The sequence below is a fragment of the Lathyrus oleraceus genome, chromosome 3 (assembly GCF_024323335.1).
Source record: "Lathyrus oleraceus cultivar Zhongwan6 chromosome 3, CAAS_Psat_ZW6_1.0, whole genome shotgun sequence".
In the NCBI taxonomy this organism is placed as follows: Eukaryota; Viridiplantae; Streptophyta; class Magnoliopsida; order Fabales; family Fabaceae; genus Lathyrus; species Lathyrus oleraceus.
The window spans coordinates 302,816,663-302,842,235 of record NC_066581.1 but is presented as its reverse complement, the minus strand read 5'-3'; the positions used below and the strand labels follow the sequence as shown (position 1 = coordinate 302,842,235).

The following is a 25,573-nucleotide window of genomic DNA, read 5'->3' as shown; positions in this document are numbered from 1 at the left end:
ATATATCGCAAGCTTCGCTAGGCGAGTATTGTAGCGAAAGGTTCGCTAGGCGAAGGAGTTGCTCGCCTAGCGAGCAAGCTAGTCTGGGCCTTTTTCTGGATTGAGTCTGTTGTGAGTTGGGCTTCTGTTCCTTTAAGGTCAGTGCCTTGCAGAATAAGTTGGAGTGCTTCGAGAAATGTTTTGCAAGATCAATGGACAAATTTTGGGGTATGACACTATGTAGGAGATTATTTCTACGTCTACTACAGGGAAAAATATGTGTGAAAGAATCATTAAGATGTTGAACCCTCTGTGTGTTCGAACTTCCTCGTTTGATCCTGCTGTTATTGATTTTGAGAAAGATGTTGCGCATGTGGATATGATTGAAGATATGTCAAATTTTGAATATGATGATGACGACGACTTGGATGAAACTTCCGTTGATAGTGACTCTACCACTATGTCTTTGTGTAAGCTCACTCTTCTTTTATATATTGCTTGGCCAAAGGCCTTGGTCTTAAAAAAATGGAAGAGTAACTGTAATATCTTATTCACTATTTTAATCATATTTTTATAAGAGTTTGTCGTAAATTGTTTACTTAAATACAATCTCAAAAAGTGTAATTAATAAACACTTATTAATGAAAAATAGAGAGAACCCATCTAAAAATACTATTATTTTATTTTGTCCTTCCGAAATAAAACAATAACAAAAAAGAATAGATAAGACAATATAGTTGTCATGAAAATATATTCAAATGTGAACTTTAAATAATAAATAACTTTTCCCTTTTTGCTCTGATAGGGTTTAACAACCATGGGCAAACGTGGCGTTGGCCGGCCAAGGCTTGCGGTGGCGGCGCGACGGAAAGGGGAGGAGCGAACAATAGTCACTCAAGCGATCATGGAATCAAAAGAGCAGCAAGTAGGGGACCATGAAAGACAAGACACATTGGAATCACAAGAACACCAAGCAGGAGAACATGAAGGGCAAGACGCCACTCGTAAGGAAAAGGAGATACCGGATATGGAACCTCCTATGTCGATGGAGAGCGAGATCGAAATGCCAGGGGTTGAGGTGCCAGAGACTGTGCAACTAAGGAAACCCTGGGTAGATGTCATAAGAGGCAATAGAAGAATCAATAGAGCGGTGAGTATGGAGTATATCCCACCCACGATTGTCGATGGCGAAGTGGAAGTAAAAATTGAAGAATCTGATGTTGAAGACGAGCTCGAGTTTTGGTCGAATTCGATTATATTGTTTGCCCTAGGAGATTCTCTGTCAATGAATGCAGTCAAGAAGTTCATGGAGAAGAATTGGAACTCGGTTTCGCTACCAGAGCTGTATTACAATGAGGAAGGATATTTTATTGTGCGATTCAGGAACCAAGAGGATAGAGAACATGTGCTAGCTCAGGGCCCGTATTTCATTTATGGGAAGCCATTGTTCTTAAGACAATGGAGCTCAGATTTTGAGATGAAAGAGGACATATTGCGGGTTATGCCGTTGTGGGTCACATTTCCCCAATTACCCCTTCACCTGTGGGGAGAGAAATGCTTGGCTAAGATAGCAAGCTCCATTGGAAAACCAATTACAATGGATGAATGTACAACAAAGAAGCTAAGGGTCTCATATGCCCGAATGTTGGTGGAGGTAGATGTTACACAAAAACTTCGAAACAGCATCAACATCAGGGATCATAACAACAAGCTTGTCCAACAATGTATTGAGTATGAATGAGTACCCAAATATTGCCATAAATGCCTGAAAATAGGGCATGACTGTGCACTAAAGAAGCCAATGAACCACCAAGTCAAGAAGATATGGCAACCAGTTGGGAATTTACAGAAGTCAGAGCCTTCCCAAGGGGACCAAACTCAAAGGGGAGAGGTTCAGCCAGTCATAATGGTAGCAGAGAAACCAATAGAAGAAGAGGGTACTAGCACAGACTGGACTATGGTGGCAGAAAAGGACAGAGGTAAAAGAGTAATGAATTATTCACCAAAGAGTTCATCCATGGAATACCAAAACACTTTCACACCTCTAAGGATTGGAGAAGGTCTTGTAGGGGATGATAGAAGGCTACGATGCTAGTGACCTGGAATGTGAGAGGAATTAATAAAGGAGCTAGACACAGGGAGGTATTTTCTTATATTGCTTCTTTTAAGTCTCCTATTGTTGGCTTGTTAGAGACTAGAGTTAAAGAAGATAAGGCTGCTGGAATAAGAAGATATTATGAAAATAAGTGGTGTTTTGAAGATAACTATGACAAACACTATAATGGTAGGATCTGGCTTCTGTGGAATAAAGCTGAAGTGATTATTAGGATGATTCAAGTCCATGAACAATTTCTGCACTTTGAGGTTTATGGAATAGATAACTCCTTTCGATATGTTGCTACAATGATTTATGCCTTCAATCAAGTGGAACATAGGAAAACATTGTGGAGCAAGTTGGAAAGTCTGGGAAGCAGTATGGATAGGCCCTGGGTTGTCATTGGGGACTTTAATAATGTCTTGAAGGAGGAGGATAGAATTGGTGGGCAACCAGTTAGTTATGCAGAATATAGAGATCTAGATGAGATGATGCACAATGTTAGCTTGTTTGAAAATGTTTCCAAAGGAAGCTACTTCACCTGGTCCAACAAACACACCCAAGGAATCATCCACTCAAGAATTGATAGAATGGTGTCTAACATCCAGTGGTTGCAGAAGTATCCTGATGCTGTAGTGGAAAACTTGGCACCTAATATTTCTGATCATACCCCTGTCAAAGTTAGTGTTAGCCAACAGCAGATAAGGAAGGGATCGATGTTTAAATTCCTGAATTGTAGTGTTAAAGAGCCTACCTATATGCAGATTGTGAAGAACAGTTGGCAAGAAGAGGTGATAGGTAATAACATGTACAGATTATGGAGGAAATTATTGAGACTGCAACCGATTCTGAAGAAGCTGAATTCCCAATACTCAGACATTCAGGACCAAATCCAGAAAGCCAGACAATTGCTTCTAGACGAACAGAAGGATCTCCAAAATAATTTGTTTGATGTGCAAAGTATTGAGAGAGTGAAGCAGTGTACTGAGAACCTCATCCATTTGAACCAAACAGAGGAAAATATATTGAAGCAGAAAGCCAAGGTGAATTGGTTACAACTAGGAGATGGTAATAATGCTTTTTATCATGCCTATGTGAGGGACAGAAACAAGCAAAAGGGGATGTATTCTTTGGAGTCTGTAAATGGAGGTAGCCTAAGCAAACCAGAAGATATAGAAGAAGAAGTTTTGCAATTCTATGACAAACTGGTAGGTACTAAATCCCTGAACCTGAGATGTATCGATATTACCACTGTAAGGAATGGTAAAACTCTTGATAGAGAGAGTGCTTGTCAGCTGATAAGACCTGTTGAGGAAGGGGAAGTGTGGAGTGCTCTGAAAAGTATAGGCCAGAATAAGGCACCGGGGGTGGATGGATTCAACGCTTACTTCTTCACAGCTACATGGCAAATTGTGAAAAATGATGTGACAGCTGCAGTTAAATAATTTTTTCATAATGGAAAGATGCTGAAGGTTTTTAACTGCTCCTTGGTAACTCTTATCCCCAAAAATCCTGATGCTAAAACTGTTAAGGATATGAGGCCTATAGCTTGCTGTAGTACAATTTACAAGATTATATCAAAAATCCTAACAACTAGACTGGGTAAGGTGATCAGTAAGCTGGTGGATGAATCACAATCTGCTTTTGTTCCAGGTAGACACATACAGGACAACATCATCTTGGCTCAAGAACTGATGAAAGGGTATAACAGGAAGAATATTTCTCTGAGGTGCATGGTTCAGATGGATATTCAAAAGGCGTATGATACGGTTGACTGGAATGCTTTAGCTCAGATTATGCAAGAGATGGGAATACCTCAGATGTTCAGAAATTGGGTAATGGAATGTGTAACCACTACTTCTTATCGGTTCAATATCAATGGGAGTCCCTCAAAAGTCCTGGAAGCAAAAAGGGGATTGAGACAGGGAGATCCCATCTTGTAACACCCTTCTAAAATACCCCAAATATTTAATTAAAATAACAACATATAAATCAGAGTAATTATGCATTTAAGGGTGTCACACAATTATTTCACACCATTCACCATAATATTTAGTCATGCTCATTATTTAACTCAAAACGTAAAGTATTGCACAATACGCAGCGGATAGAGATCAAATCGATCATTCAAAACATGTAACACATTACATGTAAAATGGTTCACAACCAATCAATAAAACATTCAAAACATCCCATCCCGATGTTACATCTATCAGAGCATGACCCACTAAGGAGACTACACTAGACTCCAAGCATTAGCTTCTACTCAATCACTGCTCGTTACCTGAAAAATAGTTGTAAGGGTGAGTTCCTCAATCGATATAATAAGCATTATAGAATATAATGTCATGTTAAGTAATTTAACACATTAATCACCCTAATCGTATCACACCTTCAGTAACGGCACATCAACTCAAATATCATACTCAATATCAACACAATTCATACTCATGCTCAATGCCAACACAACACACGTATAACATTGGAATACATCCATTCATATTATACACTACACATATATTATGCAATGAGACTCCATGCATGCGGTACCGACTATTCGTGAACGTATAGTTCAACTTCACCGTCCAAATCCAGGCACGGCTACCAAGCCCACCAGTCCCACTCATTTGAGACCTAGTGACTCCCATCACTAATTCCTCACCATGGGAATTAGCTACCACCCCAAGGGCCATGCTATGCACGCTAATTCACCTAGCATGCACACATCAAAAACAGTCCAATTGACTAACATCACTAATTCCTCACCATGGGAATTAGCTACCACCATAAAGGCCATATTCTGCACGCTAATCACCTAGCAATGCAACATCACAACAATAATCCACAATGGACCTATGCTCACACTCTAAGCCATAAAACAGTCCATTCACAACACATGCATAACATACACATTCACAACATTATGCATACCATCATACCTTATCAACACATGTATCAACACATCATATCATGTCAAATAAATAAACACAGTATTAGCACACTCTACTAATATCTATACTGCTCAAAACAGCGGGAAATAATCCCTACTATATCACCCACCGATATAGGCAACCATCAATTAGGCACACAACATTTTAATTAACAATTTTTCCACTCTGCAACAGTGTTAACCGGTTAACGCCCTGGGTTAACCGGTTAACGCAGCACAAACACGCTTCCTGCCCAAAACTTAACAGTGTTAACCGGTTAACGCCCTGGGTTAACCGGTTAACGCAGACAAAACAGCAATTATTCAAAATACATAACAGTGTTAACCGGTTAACACCCTGGGTTAACCGGTTAACGCAAGACAGAAGCTGTTCCTGCGCTAACACAAGGCAGAATGCAGAATTCTCCGCATTTTCCGCCGTTGGAGGACTTCCGGACCTCCGATTCCAATTCCGTAAAAAGCTATACGTTCGGAAATTTACGACGCACACCATTATCGATTCAATTACAGTTTTCACACAACTTATTCATCACAATTTCTCAGCATTCCAAATCCCAATTAGGGTCAATTCAACGGTTTATCACTACCCATTACATGCTAACCCATAATACCCATTAAACGACGATAAACCCCCCTTACCTGAGTAATCCGGCAAAATCTTTGAGCTCCAAGCTTTTCCGTTCTCCAACCCTTGCTCTCTAGCTCTTCCTCTTGCCCTTTCTCCACTTTTCCAATCGCTTCTCTGTTTTCACGTGAAAACCTTTTCTTTACCAAATGGACTCTTTTCCTTATTTCCAACTTATATATATTTTCCAATAATTATTATTCCAATAAAATAATAATAATTCAATAATTCCAACAATAATAATAATAATAATCCAATTATCTAATTAAATTAATAAATATATTATTAACTTAATTTAAATAATTATCATATTATTATCGGGGTGTTACAACTCTCCCCCACTAAAAGAGTTTTCGTCCTCGAAAACATACCTCAAGCGAATAACTCGGGATAAGACTCCTTCATCTGACTCTCAAGTTCCCAAGTCACATTGCCACCTGCTGGTCCTCCCCAAGCTACCTTCACCAAGGCAATCTCTTTACCCCGCAACTGCTTCAACTCTCGATCCTCAATCCTCATAGGTGATGTTTCAACAGTCAGTTTATCTCTCACCTGGACATCATCTACTTGGACCACATGCGACGGATCATGAATGTACCTCCTCAACTGAGACACATGAAAAACCTCATGCAAATTCGCAAGTGACGGCGGTAAAGCGATACGATAGGCTACCTCCCCTATCCTCTCCAAAATCTGATAAGGACCAATAAATCGAGGTGTCAACTTCCTCGACTTCCAAGCTCGACCAACCCCAGTTATCGGAGTAACACGAAGAAACGCATGATCTCCCTCTTGGAACTCAAGTGACTTCCTCCTCTTGTCATGATAACTCTTCTAACGACTCTGAGCAATTCTCATCTTCTCCTGAATCATCTTAATCTTTTCAGTAGTTTGTTGAACAATCTCCGGTCCAACCACAGCACTCTCACCGGACTCATACCAACATAAAGGTGTCCGACATCTCCTACCATACAAAGCTTCAAGCGGCGCCATACCAATGCTCGAATGAAAACTATTGTTGTAGGTAAACTCAATCAAAGGTAAATAACAATCCCAAGCACCTCCCTTTTCCAAAACACAAGCTCTCAAAAGATCCTCCAGTGACTGAATCGTCCTCTCAGTCTGACCATCAGTCTGCGGATGATATGCAGAACTCAATCTCAGCTTAGTCCCCAAAGCCCTCTGCAAACCTTCCCAGAACTTCGATGTAAATCTAGGATCTCTGTCCGAAACAATACTAGACGGAATACCATGCAAACTTACAATCTTCTCAATATACAACTCAGCTAATCTCTCTAACGGATAATCCATTCTGATCGGAATGAAATGAGCCGATTTTGTCAATCTGTCTACAATCACCCAAATAGCTTCAAAATTCTTAATTGTCCTCGGTAAACCAGAAACAAAATCCATACTGACACTGTCCCACTTCCACTCTGGAAGAGCCAACGGTTGCATTAGCCCAGACGGCTTCTGATGCTCAATCTTTGACTTCTGACAAGTCAAACAAGAATAAACAAAACTCGCAATTTCTCTTTTCATTCCCGGCCACCAAAATAACCTTTTCAAATCATGATACATCTTCGTAGCTCCGGGATGAATACTCAAGCCACTACGATGTCCTTCCTCCAGAATACTCTTCTTAAGTTCGGTAACATCCGGAATACACACCCGATTACCAAATTTCAAAACACCATTCTCATCAACTCTGAATTCACCACCTTGACCTTGATTCACTAGAGTCAACTTATCAACCAAAAGCACATCGGATTTCTGACTCTCTCTAATCTCATCCAGAATACCACTCGTTAACTTCAACATTCCCAATTTAACACTCTTGTGAGTACTCTCACACACCAAACTCAAGTCTCTAAATTGTTCAATCAAATCCAATTCCTTAACCATTAACATAGACATATGCAATGATTTCCGACTCAATGCATCAGCCACTACGTTTGCTTTACCCGGATGGTAATTCAAACCAAAGTCATAATCCTTCAGAAACTCTAACCATCTCCTCTGTCTCATATTCAGCTCTTTCTGATCAAACAAATACTTCAAACTTTTATGGTCACTGAAAACCTCAAATCTTGACCCGTACAAGTAATGCCTCCACAACTTCAGAACGAATACCACAGCTGCCAACTCTAAATCGTGTGTCGGATAGTTCCTCTCATGAACCTTCAGTTGTCTCGAAGCATAAGCTACAACCTGCTTATTCTGCATCAAAACACCACCCAAACCCAACAATGAAGCATCACAGTAAACCTCAAATGGTTCCGATGGACTCGGTAATATCAGAATAGGAGCAGTAGTTAACCTTCTCTTTAACTCTTGGAAACCTTCTTCACATTTTGAGTCCCAAACAAACGCTTGCCCCTTTCTAGTCAACATCGTCAACGGTAACGCCAACTTAGAAAATCCTTCAATGAATTTCCTATAATAACCTGCAAGTCCAAGAAAACTTCGAATCTCAGCAACAGACTTCGGAGCTTCCCACTTAGATACCGCTTCTATCTTAGAAGGATCAACAGCAACACCACCTCTTGAAATCACATGACCAAGAAAACTAACCTCTTCTAACCAAAATTCACATTTAGAGAGTTTAGCAAATAACTTCTTTTCCCGGAGAACTTCTAAAACCACTCTCAAATGTTCAGCATGCTCTTCTTCAGATTTCGAATACACCAAAATGTCATCAATAAACACCACAACAAACTTGTCTAGGTACGGATGGAAAATCCTATTCATATACTCCATGAATACTCCAGGCGCATTAGTCACACCAAAAGGCATTACAGAATACTCATAATGTCCATACCTTGTTCTGAAAGCAGTCTTCTGAATATCCTCAGTTTTCACACGTATCTGATGATATCCCGACCTCAAACCTATTTTGCTGAACACACTCGCACCAACCAACTGATCCATCAAATCATCAATCCTCGGCAAAGGATACCGATTCTTGATCGTCACTTTATTCAGTTGCCTGTAGTCCACACACAACCTCATAGTACCTTCTTTCTTCTTAACCAACAACACTGGTGCACCCCACGGTGACACACTCGGACGAATAAATTTCTTATCCAACAGATCTTCCAACTGACTCTTCAATTCAGTTAACTCAACAGCAGACATACGGTACGGAGCCATCGATATCGGCCTAGTACCAGGTACTAAATCAATCGAGAACTCAATTTCACGCTCTGGCGGCAATTCATTCACTTCTTCTGGAAACACATCAGGAAAATCACACACCACGGCTAGATCGCGAATCACCAGTTTATCTTTAGCCTCCAAAGTCGCTAACAGCATAAACAACTCTGCCCCATCTGCTACTTCCTCATTCACTTGCTTTGCAGATAGAAATAAACTCTTTCCTTCCTCAATCTCAGGAAAGATCACAGTCTTATCAAAACAGTTGATATAGACTCGGTTAAACACTAACCAGTTCATACCCAGAATAACATCAATCTGCACTAGTGGAAGACACATTAGGTCCATCCCAAAGTCTCTACCAAAAATACGCAAAGGACAATTCAAACAAACTGAAGTAGTAGTCACTGAACCCTTCGCAGGAGTATCAATCACCATACTACCAAGCATCTCCGATATCTCTAACTTAAGTTTCACAGCACAATCCAAAGATATAAAGGAATGAGTAGCACCGGTGTCAATAATAGCTACAAGAGGAAAGCCATTAATATAACACGTACCTCGGATCAAACGATCATCTGCAAAAGTCTCAGAACCCGATAAAGCAAAGACCTTGCCTCCCGACTGATTCTCTTTCTTCGGCTTAGGACACTGTGGACTGATATGACCCACCTCTCCACAGTTGAAGCAAGTCAGAGTCTTCAACCGGCACTCTGCAGCCAAATGACCACCTTTACCACACTTGAAACACTTCTTCTCAGCACTGGTACACTTGTGGAAACGATGTCCCGCCTGACCACATCTGTAACACTTAGCAGGAGCACTAGAGTCTCCCCCACTAGGCCTCTTCATCCCACTCTGCTTCTGAAAACCCTTGCCAGCTGCATACGGTTTTCCACGATCATTCTGATTCTTGCCTTTTCTATCAACCCTTTGCTGATAGCTCTCTACTCTGGCCTTAGTATCCTGTTCAAAAATCCTGCAACAGTCAACCAAGTCAGAAAACACTCTGATCCGCTGATATCCAATAGCCTGCTTGATCTCGGGACGCAACCCGTTCTCAAACTTCACACATTTTGAAAATTCTCCAGCAGCCTCATTATAGGGAGTGTAATACTTCGACAGCTCTGTGAACTTAGCAGCATACTCAGTAACAGACCTGTTACCCTGTTTCAATTCCAAGAACTCTATCTCTTTCTTTCCTCTGACATCCTCTGGAAAGTACTTCCTCAGAAATCTCTCTCTGAATACAGCCCAAGTGATCTCAGCATTCCAAGCAGATTCCAACTCAGTGCGGGTAGCAACCCACCAATCATCCGCTTCCTCTGACAGCATATGTGTACCGAACCTGACCTTCTGGTTTTCGGCACACTCAGTCACTCGGAAGATTCTCTCGATCTCCTTCAACCACTTCTGAGCGCCATCTGGATCGTATGCTCCCTTGAACATTGGAGGATTGTTCTTCTGGAACTCACTCAGTTGACGAGCAGCTCCCATTCCCACAACATTCAGATTCCCTCCAAGTACTCCAGCTAGCATACCCAGAGCCTCAGCAATCGCAGCATCGTCTCTACCTCTTCCAGTCATCTCTATTCTGAAAACCCAACAAGCTAAAACAATAAGTACTGATAGGGTTACACAACACCTATCCCGTACAGGGGAAACAGAACAATTACGACTCGACTCGACCGACTATGCTCTGATACCACTAATGTAACACCCTTCTAAAATACCCCAAATATTTAATTAAAATAACAACATATAAATCAGAGTAATTATGCATTTAAGGGTGTCACACAATTATTTCACACCATTCACCATAATATTTAGTCATGCTCATTATTTAACTCAAAACGTAAAGTATTGCACAATACGCAGCGGATAGAGATCAAATCGATCATTCAAAACATGTAACACATTACATGTAAAATGGTTCACAACCAATCAATAAAACATTCAAAACATCCCATCCCGATGTTACATCTATCAGAGCATGACCCACTAAGGAGACTACACTAGACTCCAAGCATTAGCTTCTACTCAATCACTGCTCGTTACCTGAAAAATAGTTGTAAGGGTGAGTTCCTCAATCGATATAATAAGCATTATAGAATATAATGTCATGTTAAGTAATTTAACACATTAATCACCCTAATCGTATCACACCTTCAGTAACGGCACATCAACTCAAATATCATACTCAATATCAACACAATTCATACTCATGCTCAATGCCAACACAACACACGTATAACATTGGAATACATCCATTCATATTATACACTACACATATATTATGCAATGAGACTCCATGCATGCGGTACCGACTATTCGTGAACGTATAGTTCAACTTCACCGTCCAAATCCAGGCACGGCTACCAAGCCCACCAGTCCCACTCATTTGAGACCTAGTGACTCCCATCACTAATTCCTCACCATGGGAATTAGCTACCACCCCAAGGGCCATGCTATGCACGCTAATTCACCTAGCATGCACACATCAAAAACAGTCCAATTGACTAACATCACTAATTCCTCACCATGGGAATTAGCTACCACCATAAAGGCCATATTCTGCACGCTAATCACCTAGCAATGCAACATCACAACAATAATCCACAATGGACCTATGCTCACACTCTAAGCCATAAAACAGTCCATTCACAACACATGCATAACATACACATTCACAATATTATGCATACCATCATACCTTATCAACACATGTATCAACACATCATATCATGTCAAATAAATAAACACAGTATTAGCACACTCTACTAATATCTATACTGCTCAAAACAGCGGGAAATAATCCCTACTATATCACCCACCGATATAGGCAACCATCAATTAGGCACACAACATTTTAATTAACAATTTTTCCACTCTGCAACAGTGTTAACCGGTTAACGCCCTGGGTTAACCGGTTAACGCAACACAAACACGCTTCCTGCCCAAAACTTAACAGTGTTAACCGGTTAACGCCCTGGGTTAACCGGTTAACGCAGACAAAACAGCAATTATTCAAAATACATAACAGTGTTAACCGGTTAACACCCTGGGTTAGCCGGTTAACGCAAGACAGAAGCTGTTCCTGCGCTAACACAAGGCAGAATGCAGAATTCTCCGCATTTTCCGCCGTTGGAGGACTTCCGGACCTCCGATTCCAATTCCGTAAAAAGCTATACGTTCGGAAATTTACGACGCACACCATTATCGATTCAATTACAGTTTTCACACAACTTATTCATCACAATTTCTCAGCATTCCAAATCCCAATTAGGGTCAATTCAACGGTTTATCACTACCCATTACATGCTAACCCATAATACCCATTAAACGACGATAAACCCCCCTTACCTGAGTAATCCGGCAAAATCTTTGAGCTCCAAGCTTTTCCGTTCTCCAACCCTTGCTCTCTAGCTCTTCCTCTTGCCCTTTCTCCACTTTTCCAATCGCTTCTCTGTTTTCACGTGAAAACCTTTTCTTTACCAAATGGACTCTTTTCCTTATTTCCAACTTATATATATTTTCCAATAATTATTATTCCAATAAAATAATAATAATTCAATAATTCCAACAATAATAATAATAATAATAATCCAATTATCTAATTAAATTAATAAATATATTATTAACTTAATTTAAATAATTATCATATTATTATCGGGGTGTTACACATCTCCCCCTCTTATTTGTGCTGGTGATGGAATACCTTCATAGGATGTTCCAAAACTTGAATAATAATCCAAACTTCAATTTTCACCCAAAATGTGAAAAGTTGAAGCTTATCGACATGTGTTTTGCTGATGATATTGTGATTTTTGCGAGAGGGGATGTTGGTTCTCTTCAACTCATTATGCAGGTGGTGGAAAAATTCACTAACTCAACTGGCTTGCAAATGAGCATTCCTAAAAGAAAGCTATTTGTGGGAGGGGTAGATGGCATAACTAAAGGAAACTTGCAGCAAGCAACTGGATTCTCTTTGGGGCAGCTTCCAGTCAAGTATCTTGGAGTGCCTCTGAACAGTAGAAAGCTCACCATCAACAATTGTCAAGGGCTGCTAGATAGAATGACGGTTAGAATTAACCATTGGTGTAACCGTCTTTTGTCGTATGCAGGTAAATTACAGTTGGTGAGAAGTGTGATGTTTGCTATAACCAATTATTGGATGCAAACTTTTCTTCTACCCAAAAAGATCATTAGGCTCATTGAAAGCATGTGTAGAAGATTCATTTGGGCTAGAAATGACGAGAAGAGTAAAAGAGCGCCGGTGGCCTGGGACCATGTTTGTGATTCGATTGCAAATGGTGGAAGGAACATCATAGCCTTAGGGGAGTGGAATAAAGCCACCATTGGCAAGCTTCTCTGGAATTTGAGCGAGAAGAAGGATAAAATGTGGGTTAAATGGATGCATATTTACTACTTGAAGAATGGAGTGATTGAGGAATACCAGCCCAACAACAACAGTTCATGGTTGATGAAGTCCATGTGTAAACATAAAGCTGAATTGATGTCTAATGATATTTGGGTTGAATTCCAGGCTAATAATATGTATAGCACTCGAAGAATGTATCGGCATCTGCGTGGGGACAAGCCAAGAGTTGATTGGAGGAGGTTAATGTACATAAACATGGCTAGACCAAGGGCTGTTTTTACTCTTTGGCTGGTCTGTCAGGACAGATTGCAAACCAAAGACAGATTGATGAAACACGGGACTTATACTGATGGGAATTGTCTGTTTTGTGATGTGCAGGAAAATAGATGCCATTTATTCTTTGAGTGTGCAATCACAAAGAAGATTTGGAAGGAGATTCTTAATAGGCTTGGGCTTGGTTATATCCATATTGATTGGAATGAGCATACTGCTTGGCAACAAGCCAAAGGGAAGGGCAACAAAATGCGTATTTTCAAAGCTGCGCTGGCTGAAACGGTATACCACATTTGGTGGGTGAGAAACAGGATTTGTTTCCAACAGGGGAGGAAGGAAGAGCTTCAAAGCCAACATATTCATGACATACTTATGGATAGATTTAGAATGAATAGAAAATTGACAGCGTATTGTAATAGCCTTTAGTGGTCGTTGTTTGTATCCGTGTCGGTTGGGGTCTGGATCTGAGGATCGGCGTGTATTTCTTTGTTTTTGGCAATAAAGATTATTATTATTCCAAAAAAAAAAAAAAAAAAAGTTGTCATGAAAATAAAAATTACGAGTAGAACACTACATGTGAGTGAAGAAAAGTACATAAAATGAGTGACTTGACAAAGTTGGTTGGTTCCCTATGAATTTCTTTCCTTATTTCTATATTAAAAAATAGAGAACATTAATTACAATTTAGGTGACTCGTATGCATTGATAGACAAAATATGATTAATATACATTATCAATGTATATTTTCTCTTTTTTACTAAAGGAAGTAAAAAATACCAATTATTTAAAGTCACAAACTTTTAATATAAAATCACTATACATCTAAAATAATTAGATAAAATAAATAATAAAAAATTAATATACACACTTATGGTTAACCTATTACAATCACAAGAGTACTCATTTCATTTATATCTTTAACTGAAAAGTAACTCTAGTTATCCCGTGTATTATTTTAATCATATTTTTAGAGAAATTTGTTGCAATTAACTTAAATATAATTGACAATATTAAAAAAAGAATATAATTTAAAATAATTAATATTAAAAAATAGTAAGAATTCATCAAAACAATACTATCTTATTGTGTCTTGCCCTTCCTTTAGTAAAAAAAAAAGATAAGATAATTGTAGTGATTGTCTTGGAATACATGTATAAGAACAAAATTCACAAAATCAATGAGTTAGTATAATTGATTATTTAAATGAATGAGTTTGCTTGTTTTTTTCCCAGACACTAATAGCCCTATTGTTAATCTCTCCTCTAAGTCTGCTCTCATATTTCTGCATGAAAAAATGAAGAGCATTACGATTTAGATGGGCCACGTGAAATGAGAGATAAATGATGGTTAATAAAACCCACAAGTCCGAATCAAACTACGCGGTTTTTTAGTGTTGCGGGCGAGTTAAAATGAGTCTCGGTTGAAAAAATATCATTACATGGTTATAAGTGAGTTCTAATGGGCATGTGCGGTTAACTGAACAACTCAAAAATATTTTATTTTAAGATAGTGTGTTATCTAACTTTCAACTTCTAAGTAGAATCAGATGTTGAACCATGAGAGAGAAGCTCCTTTCCAACCTAAAATTCTTACCCAAATATTTCTCACTCTTTTTCAATTCATTACCCTTAAACCAGTTTTTTTCATCCTTTTCTATGGCTAGATTATCCACAACAAGGTTAGAGAACGATTGATATCAAGTTAGGGGACACAGAGTTTCCATCACTCGATGGGACAATGTTAGGACCTTGAAGCATCATGGCAAGAAGGAGTTTCGAAGTTGATCCTCATTCTTCTTCACCAACTTCCCAGATAACTTTGGTGCTAAGGAAATGTATGAAGTATTATAGAGTTATGGAGATATTTATGAAGTCGTCATACCTTCCAAAAGGGATATTAGAGGTATAAGATATGGTTTTATCAGGTTTTTTGAGGTAAGAGATGTTGAAAATTTTTATGTAAAACTTGATAATATCTTCATCGAGAGAAGGAGAACTTTTGTTAATTTCCCGCGGTTTCAAAGGAATTATCCCCGTAAAGTCAACAATGGTGGAAGAATGAAGTAGGAATAGGTAAGACCGATAAAAAAGGATCCAAATCAATTTGCAACAGACTTTTATGCTGAGAAGGTAAAGTCGAATGTTGGTCATGTTGCACTAGAGGCTAAAAGATCTTTTGAGTTTGATGTTAAAGAAAGCGAACTATCTAGATTTCGTAAGACATTTGTAGGATTCGTGGTAAATCTTGGGGCTACATACAACATGCTGGAAAACTTCAACAAGGAGGGTTGCTTCTCTATTCAAGTAACTCCTTTAGGTGCAAACATCAGCTTATTAGAAGATAAAGTGGAAGATGAACTAGAATCTTTAGCGAAAGAAGGAAATTCATGGTTACTTCAATGGTTCAGAGAAGTCAGGCATTTGGATTCCTTCACACGTTGATGCTGAATGAGTTACTTGTCTTATATGTTATGGTATTCCAGTTCAAGCTCGGAATCATGAGTTTTTTCACTAATAGGAGATATGGGTGTATACCTTTGTGCTGATGACAATATTAGAGTTTGTAACAATACGGATGTAGCCAACTGCTTGTGAGAACCAAACATTATAAAGTCTTATCAGAAGAGGTTGAAGTTGTCATTAATGGTTGTTCTTTCAGTATCAATATTATGGAGGACTCTCAAGGAACCAAACATCCTTCTTTCAGTATCAATATTATATATTCTTCAAGTGATGATTCATGTGAGTCTGATGATGATAATTTGAATAAATAGTATGAAGACGATGATGCTTTTATCGATAGGGAAGTTAAAGAGATGAAGGTTAGGGATGAAGATGTTGATGAAGTCGATACCCTAAACAAAAACAAGATAATTAATGTCTTGTCAAAGTCAAAGCATAATGAGTTGGAGGGAAATGAGAAGTGTGATAGAGACTCCTTAGAGAATAAGGATATTGCATGTATTAGGTCGCATATTGGTCAGGTAAACCAAAAAGGGGATTTTTGTCTCAAGACATGTGACCCTGATTCCTCAAAATCTGGAACTAAAAAGTCAAATTTGGATCCTATAAAGCAACCATCAGCATCATTGGAGCATGAGCCAAAGGTTGTGGGCTACCAGAAAGATACTTGTTATTATCACTTAGGCCATCTTATTCACTTGGCCTTGTGGCCACACCCTAAAGGAAAATTAAGTTTCTTAAGGAAATTGGGGAAAACCCTAAGACGGTGCCCGAAATTCCAATTTCTAAAGTTTCTAGATCAACGTTGCCTATCAGGGGGCCTTCCTTATTTCATGTGCTAATCCATCCCAAATCCAAACCACCTAAAATAATTGTATCTTCATCTGATAGATTCTCTGGAGGTTCAATTTTTTGTTATGAATCCACTTTAGATATGAATGTTACTTAAGGTAATGTCAGGTTTCAGAATAAGGAAGAAGAAGCGGTGGCATCGAAGATTTAGAAGAAAACCTCATAATTAGGTATCAGAGGAGGTGAGGATTATGTGGATTATGTAGCGGAGACTATACACCTAGAGAAAACATTGAAAGTTGCTCAAGAAAAAGGGTGAAAGAAGGATGAATTTCACAACGGTCTTGATGAGTTTGCTATCCTATAACATTGGGGGGGATGCGAATTCGGCTAAGCTGAGTTCAATCAAGAATCTTATTTTATTGGAGAATATTTACATTTTTATGTTACAAAATATGAAGGTTCATGAGAATGAAGATCTCATTGTTAAGCTTTTATATGATGGTGTAGAGATACAATGGATAGCTAAGAAGGCAATTGGTAGATCGGAATGATTGTTAACTATGTGGAATCCGGATCAGGTTTATGTTTCATTTAGTTTTGAGGGTCATGGTTTCATCGGTGTTCATTTTCTTTGGAAGGATTCTTTTTCTAGTAAATGTATATACTTTTTGTTATAGAATTTCCAAAAAGAGAATGTGGGCGGATGTTCGGAGGATGAAAAAAAGTTCCCGGACAAAGAATGGTGTGTGGGTGGAAATTTTAATGCTATCAGAAGAAGAAATTAAAGGAAATGGAAATTGACACATATCAATAACTTAGAGTTAGTAGAATTTGCTGATTTCATTGATAAAATTGACCGACCTTCCTGCCATGGGCAATAGGTTCACCTGCCATGTGTCAACCAAATTTTTAATCATGGATAGATGCCAAAAGCTATTACTTCATCATTTTTAACTTTAATTACTAAGAAATCTAATCCTCAAGATTTCAATGACTTCCGAAGAATTTTTTTAATTGAAGTGTGTACAAGATCATATCCAAGTTGTTGGTGTTGGTGTAAGCCCTAGAGGCCAATATTTTTTGGTACTTGTATCGAATTATTTATTAATAATAAAAGGCATTTTCTTTATTATGGTTGATTAATAAAGTCCCTAGAATAGATAGTCTGTTTAATGTATTAAGTGTGACTTAATCATGAGAACACATTAAACATAAGGGCACTATTCTTAAAGTATCCGTAGTCGAGCTTTAATGTGAAGTGGGATAACATTAAAGCATTAAGACTATTATGTTTGTAGACTGATGATCACATCTCATGGATCATGGATAAAGAGTTATCAAGTCTTAAACATAGGTATGAATATTAGGAGTAATATTTATACCGGATTGACCCGCTGTGAGAATACTATATAGAAAGTTATGCAAAGTGTCATAAGTTATTCTCATGGTGATAATAGTGTATACCACTCTTCGACCTGAAACCACTATGGATCCTAGATGTAGAGTTGAGTGCTTTATTACTGATCCAACGTTATCCGTAACTGGATGACCATAAAGACAGTTGATGGGTACTCCACGAAGCATGCTGAGGGACATGAGTGTCCTAGATGGAATTTGCCAATCCTGCGTAACAGGATAAATGTCTATGGGCCCAATATTGAACTGGACAAGGGTGACACGGTCTATACCTTGTGTTCAATATAGACATAAGGGCAAAGGGGTAATTATGCACATAATTATTATCACAGGAGGTTTTGTCAGATCACATGACATTTTCGTGACTTGGGTAGCAGTGATGTGTTGCTAGATACCGCTCACTGTTTATTATGTTAAATGCATGATTTAATATAATTGCCAACGCCGCGAAAACCTATAGGGTCACACACAAAGGACGGATTGATGAGAGATAGAATAATTGAGGAACATCGTAAGGTACGGTGTACTTAAGCAGAATACGAAATATGGTAAGGTACCAAATACTTAAGTGATTTTGGCATATTATGAGATATAGGCCAAAATGCACTTAAGTGGGCTTTTTGGCTTGAAGCCCACACAAGTGGTTCTATAAATAGAGCTCTTGTGCAGAAGCTTTGTAAGGAAATTCATACTCTAGACAACACAACTGAAGAGTTGGAATTTCGTATCTCTCTCTCTCTCACTCAAAGCCTTCACTCACAAACAGCTAGCACTGCGATTGAAGGAATCCGTTCGTGTGGACTGAGTAGAGACGTTGTCATCGTTCAACGTTCGTGATCGCCCCGTGGATCTGTATCAAAGGTTGATCATTGTCAGAGATCTGCACCAAAGGTTTGAATCTCCACAAGAGGTAACGATTCTATCACTGATCATGCTCATTCGTAAGGATCATTAAAGGAGAAAATTTTATATTCCGCTGCGCCTTGGATGGCTATTCTCCTTCAGTGGTATCAGAGCCACTTACGAAACCATGAATCTGATAACTGTTTTTGTTCTGTAATAATATGATTAAAACAGAATGAATCAAAGTTAAATTGAGATCGATCAAGTTACATATATGTGATATATGTAACCCTGATGCAAAATACATTATATATGATATAGTGTTCTTGTTTCATTCATTCAAAAACCTCGATGATTGTTTTCCTTTGAGCGATCAATGGTCGTTTGCTTCTTGATCCGACATTAGTATGGTGAAGCAATGACGTGTTGATCAATCATACTGAATTAACAATCGAGACGTATTTGACGGTCTGAAATTGGTGCATCAGGGTTAGTGACGACACAAGGGTTGTGTTGTTAGAGAGTTATGCGATTGGGGTTTGATTGCACAAGAGTTGTGCGTCCTAAACACTTTTCCGAACAGTGTTAACCGGTTAACGCGTATGGTTAACCGGTTAACGTAATACGAAATAATTTTTTTTAATTTTTGGAACAGTGTTAACCGGTTAACGCATATGGTTAACCGGTTAACGGAATGCGAAATAAAATTTTTGAAATTTTCAAACAGTGTTAACCGGTTAACGCATTTGGTTAACCGGTTAACGCAAGGCAGAAAAGAGTTTTCTAAATGTTTTCAAACAGTGTTAACCGGTTAACGCATATGGTTAACCGGTTAACGCAAGGAAAAATTCACCGGTTCGGCTAGAAAAAGTGCTTTGAAGTATCAAGTGTTGATACGAAAAACGACGTCAAATTTTAAATGAATTGTTCATTAAAATTTTCGAGCGGGGCGCTGCCCCTTAGACCCCGCAAGGGGCGCTGCCCCCTTGACCCACCGTCCGCTGACCGGGCAGCGGAACACCCGTTCCCGCTGTCCGGGCAGCGGACCCCCGGCTAACTCTGCGTAGTGTGATCGGTCGACGAAATTTAATTTGATTTTATTAATTAAAGGAATTAATAATAATAATAATAAAGTGTTTATTATTGTCTTGTGGTGATCGGTTATGGCCTTAGTTTTCCTTTATTCTGCTTTGGGTTTTTAAAATACGACCTGCGTGTCGTGCCTCTCTCTTAATCTCCCAAATGTAACTTCTTTTCTCATCTCACTCCCTCGTATGTAAAACGAGTTTCTTTCATGTAATGTAATGATATGAAGAAAGCAAAGAAGTCGGTGCCAAAGGAAGACAACCTTGAAGATCTTGCTTGGAGAAGCTTAGATCGTTATAGGTTAGCTTAGGTTCTCTCATTGGCTTGGGAGAACAATTGCGCTAGGGGCCATAACTGTTTCATTCTGTTTATATGTATGTTGATGCATGTGTATGTATGTTGATGCATGTGAGAGACGGTTTATATGATAAACAAGCCGGTGAGATCAGTAAAATTGCAATTCCCTCAAAACTAAATATTAAGTTTTAAGCTTTCCAAGTTTTAACACTCATCAAGACTAGTAATGGATAATGTAGGTTTCGCCTACGCGAGGTGCATGATCTATATATTGGTAAGGTGCGATGGGATAATTGTAATATCCAACTGTTAAAACAATGGGTCAAACTTAACTAAACAAATTATGAGAATATTATATATGTTGGCTTTCCAAGTTTTAGCACTCATCAAGATTGGTATAGGATATGTAGGTTTCGCCTACGCGAGGTGCATGTTTTGTATTAGTTAAGGTGCGATGGGATAATTGTAATATCCAACTGCTAAAACGATGAGTCAAACTTGATTATAATTTTCTTATATATGTTTAGAAGCAAGAGTTGGGAATAATCCATATGATGGATTGGAATAAGGAGTTATTCACCCAACTGAAATTTTCGAGAGTTGTATAAGATACAATTGGAAGGAGTTCCTACCTAAATAACCTAGTTTTGTGTAATCCGCCTACGCGGACTTAGAACGAAGTGAAATATGGATCTCGACCCACTAGAAAATCTTCCAACGGGATTTTCCGAATCAGATGATGAGGGTCATTTGTTTTGAGTAAAATAGTGGGAGCATGTTTAATTAAAGGCCTGATTAAATATGTCAATGATACTTATATTTTCTTTAATCCTTATGTAGATTACCATGACAGCAAACACCTCTAACAACATCCTGCGATCAATCCTTGATAAGGAAAAATTGTCTGGGACAAATTTTCTGGATTGGCACCGAAACCTGAGGATTGTCCTCAAACATGATAAAAAGCTGTATGTCTTGGAGACACCTGTTCCTGAAGAGGAACCTCCTAGTTCTGCACCTAAGGCAGAAAGAGATGCTTATAAGAAGCATGTCGATGATGCCAATGAAACTGCTTGTCTCATGCTGGCTACCATGAACTCAGAATTGCAAAAGCAACATGAGAACATGTCAGCGTTCGATATGATCGAACACCTGAAGTTGCTCTATCAAGAGCAAGCAAGGCATGAGAGGTTTGAAGTTTCAAAAGCCCTTTTTCAAAGCAAGTTAGCTGAAGGAGCCCCTGTAGGTCCCCATGTACTCAAGATGATTGGGTATGTGGAAAACCTTGAGAGATTGGGTTTTCCCCTCGAAAAGGAACTTGCGACTGATTTGATCTTGCAATCGTTGCCAGATAATTTCAGTCAATTTGTCCTGAATTTCAACATGAATAATATGGACAAATCTCTTCCTGAACTGCTAGCCATGTTAAGAACTGCTGAGCAGAATCTGAAGACAAAAGGGAAGTCCATTCTGATGATCGGAAATGGAAAGAGACAGAACAAAAGGCCCATCAAGCAGGGCGATAAAGGGAAAGGCAAGGAAGTTGCAAGTCCCAAACCCACCGTTGCTGCTTTGAAGCCTAGTGGAGGCATAGCAAAAGAAGGCACCTGCTTCCATTGCGGTAAGACCGGACACTGGAAGAGAAACTGCCCAAAGTACCTGGAAGATAAGAAGAATGGAGTAGAGACTTCAACTTCAGGTATTTTTGTTATTAATTTATCTATTTCTGCATCATGGGTATTAGATACTGGATGCGATTCTCACATTTGTACAAATGTGCAGGGGCTGAAAAGAAGTAGAGATTTGGCAAAAGGTGAAGTCGACCTACGAGTTGGCTATGGAGCAAAGGTTGCTGCTTTAGCCGTAGGAACTTTTGTATTGACTTTACCTAGTGGTTTAATAATTCAGTTAGAGAACTGTTATTATGTACCTGCAATTAGCAGGAATATTATTTCCATTGCTTGTTTGGACAAGTTTGGTTTTTCATTTATAATAAAGAACAATTGTTGCTCAATTTATTTGAATGATATATTCTATGCTACTGCACAAATGAACAATGGACTATATGTCCTTGATCTTGAAATGCCTATTAATAACATTAATAAAAAGGGGTGAAACCTAACGAGTTAAAACCAACTAGGTAAGAATATTAAAACTCCTCGATCAGATCGAAGTGATGAGTATTTAATCCTAGAGTTTGATGACCATCTGAAAGAGTGTGGGATCCCATCCCAACTTACTCCTCCTGGAACATCCCAATGGAAGGGTGTACCTGAGAGAAGAAATCGAACCCTGTTGGACATGGTCCGATCCATGATGAGTCACACCAATCTTCCAAACTCCTTTTGAGGACATACACCATTAACATCAGCTTACACACTTAACCGTGTTCCATCCAAAAGGTTGAAAAGACATCATATGAGATATGGAGTGGTAAGAGACCACATATGTCTTACATGAAGATTTGGGGTTGCGAAGTTTATGTGAAACGACAAGTTTCAACTAACCTTGAGCCCAAATCTGACAAATGCTTATTTGTGGGATATCCTAAAGAAACAAGAGGATATTACTTCTACAATCTCTCTGAGGGCAAAGTGTTTGTCACTCGAACTGGAGTTTTCCTAGAAAAGGATTTTATTTCCAAAGGAACCAGTGGGAGGAAAGTAAAACTTGAAGAAATTCAAGAATCACAAAGCATCGACACACCTATGGAGGAATTAGAGCAGGAAACACAAGTAGTTGTGTAAAAGCAACCTGCTCAAGTAGAACAAGACCAGCATAGGTCAGGCAGGATACGTCACCTACCTGAGATATATGGATATCTAATCAAAGTGATGTATTACTCATGGATCAAGATGAGTCTGTGACCTACTCATGGAATCTTCGCCTTGATGAAAAGACTGTATGGATTCATCAAGGACGAAGATGAGCCTTGTGTCTACAAGAAGGTTAGTGGGAGCATGATCGTATTCCTGGTATTATATGTAGATGACATATTACTCATTGGAATCGATATCCCTACCCTGCAACAAGTAAAGTCTTGGTTTGGGAAATGCTTTTCTATGAAGGACCTAGATGAAGCAACCTATCAGAATCTATAGAGATAGATCATGAAATGCTTGGCCTAAGTCAGAGTACATAGACAAAGTGCTGAGACGCCTTAATATGAATGATTCCAATCTGATTATGTGTTTTGCTTAAATGGGGGCACTGTGAGCTTGAAAGGTTCAACGCAAGATGCAGTTGCTGATTCTACAACTGAGGCTGATTATATTGCTGCCTTAAGTGCAGCAAAGGAAGCTGTTTAGATCAATAAACTTGGCATAGTCCCTAGCATTGTGGATCCCATTGGTCTCTATTATGATAACAATGGTGTTATCGCACAAGCTAAGGAGCCTAGATCTCACCAACGATCCAAACACATACTTAGGCGTTGTGTGAAAATATGTAAAGTACCTACACTTAACAATGTTGTTAACCCACTGAGAGAGCCTCTTGTGCAGCAGAAGCATGATGGCCATACTAGATCAATGGGCATACGGGGTATGTCTGATTGGCTCTAGTGCTAGTGGGAGATTGTTGGTGTAAGCCCTAGAGGCCAATATTTTTTGGTACTTGTATCGAATTATTTATTAATAATAAAAGGCATTTTCTTTATTATGGTTGATTAATAAAGTCCCTAGAATAGATAGTCTGTTTAATGTATTAAGTGTGACTTAATCATGAGAACACATTAAACATAAGGGCACTATTCTTAAAGTATCCGTAGTCGAGCTTTAATGTGAAGTGGGATAACATTAAAGCATTAAGACTATTATGTTTGTAGACTGATGATCACATCTCATGGATCATGGATAAAGAGTTATCAAGTCTTAAACATAGGTATGAATATTAGGAGTAATATTTATACCGGATTGACCCGCTGTGAGAATACTATATAGAAAGTTATGCAAAGTGTCATAAGTTATTCTCATGGTGATAATAGTGTATACCACTCTTCGACCTGAAACCACTATGGATCCTAGATGTAGAGTTGAGTGCTTTATTACTGATCCAACGTTATCCGTAACTGGATGACCATAAAGACAGTTGATGGGTACTCCACGAAGCATGCTGAGGGACATGAGTGTCCTAGATGGAATTTGCCAATCCTGCGTAACAGGATAAATGTCTATGGGCCCAATATTGAACTGGACAAGGGTGACACGGTCTATACCTTGTGTTCAATATAGACATAAGGGCAAAGGGGTAATTATGCACATAATTATTATCACAGGAGGTTTTGTCAGATCACATGACATTTTCGTGACTTGGGTAGCAGTGATGTGTTGCTAGATACCGCTCACTGTTTATTATGTTAAATGCATGATTTAATATAATTGCCAACGCCGCGAAAACCTATAGGGTCACACACAAAGGACGGATTGATGAGAGATAGAATAATTGAGGAACATCGTAAGGTACGGTGTACTTAAGCAGAATACGAAATATGGTAAGGTACCAAATACTTAAGTGATTTTGGCATATTATGAGATATAGGCCAAAATGCACTTAAGTGGGCTTTTTGGCTTGAAGCCCACACAAGTGGTTCTATAAATAGAGCTCTTGTGCAGAAGCTTTGTAAGGAAATTCATACTCTAGACAACACAACTGAAGAGTTGGAATTTCGTATCTCTCTCTCTCTCACTCAAAGCCTTCACTCACAAACAGCTAGCACTGCGATTGAAGGAATCCGTTCGTGTGGACTGAGTAGAGACGTTGTCATCGTTCAACGTTCGTGATCGCCCCGTGGATCTGTATCAAAGGTTGATCATTGTCAGAGATCTGCACCAAAGGTTTGAATCTCCACAAGAGGTAACGATTCTATCACTGATCATGCTCATTCGTAAGGATCATTAAAGGAGAAAATTTTATATTCCGCTGCGCCTTGGATGGCTATTCTCCTTCAGTTGGCAGGTAGACTAAAGCTTGTTATTAGTAAGTTAACTTCTTACAATCAATCTGCTTTTCTTGTTAACAGGAACATGTTAGGCAAGATGCTTCATGTAAATGAGTTGGTTGATAATGCAACAAGGTTAAAAAATACATATTTGTTTTCAAAGTAAACTTGGAGAAAGCTTTGATTTTGTGTCCTGGGAGTATTTGTTGTATCTTCTCAAGCGTATGAACTTCGACCTTAACTGGATTTTTTGGATTCATAATTGCTTCAATAATA

The 25,573-nt window shown here is 38.8% G+C and overlaps 2 protein-coding genes across 2 annotated transcripts; both read left to right on the top strand.

Moving 5' to 3' along the window:
- The first annotated feature begins 796 nt into the window (after positions 1 to 796).
- LOC127130969 (uncharacterized) lies at positions 797 to 1,720 on the top strand. The gene has a single exon (XM_051059919.1). The coding sequence runs from the start codon at positions 797 to 799 to the stop codon at positions 1,718 to 1,720; it is 924 nt and encodes a 307-aa protein (XP_050915876.1).
- Positions 1,721 to 1,885: 165 nt separating this feature from the next.
- LOC127130968 (uncharacterized) lies at positions 1,886 to 3,519 on the top strand. Its single transcript, XM_051059918.1, has 2 exons — positions 1,886 to 1,958; positions 2,171 to 3,519. Exons 1-2 carry the CDS (start codon positions 1,886 to 1,888, stop codon positions 3,517 to 3,519), a joined length of 1,422 nt encoding a protein of 473 aa, XP_050915875.1.
- Positions 3,520 to 25,573: the final 22,054 nt, after the last annotated feature.

Excerpts from the sequence above, each read along its gene's own strand:
- LOC127130969 (XM_051059919.1), top strand. The coding sequence starts at position 797 with ATGGGCAAACGTGGCGTTGGCCGGCCAAGGCTTGCGGTGGCGGCGCGA.
- LOC127130968 (XM_051059918.1), top strand. The coding sequence starts at position 1,886 with ATGGTAGCAGAGAAACCAATAGAAGAAGAGGGTACTAGCACAGACTGG. Across the intron at positions 1,959-2,170 it reads GGTGGCAGAAAAGGACAGAG|AGACTAGAGTTAAAGAAGAT; the intron begins GTAAAAGAGTAA and ends TTGGCTTGTTAG.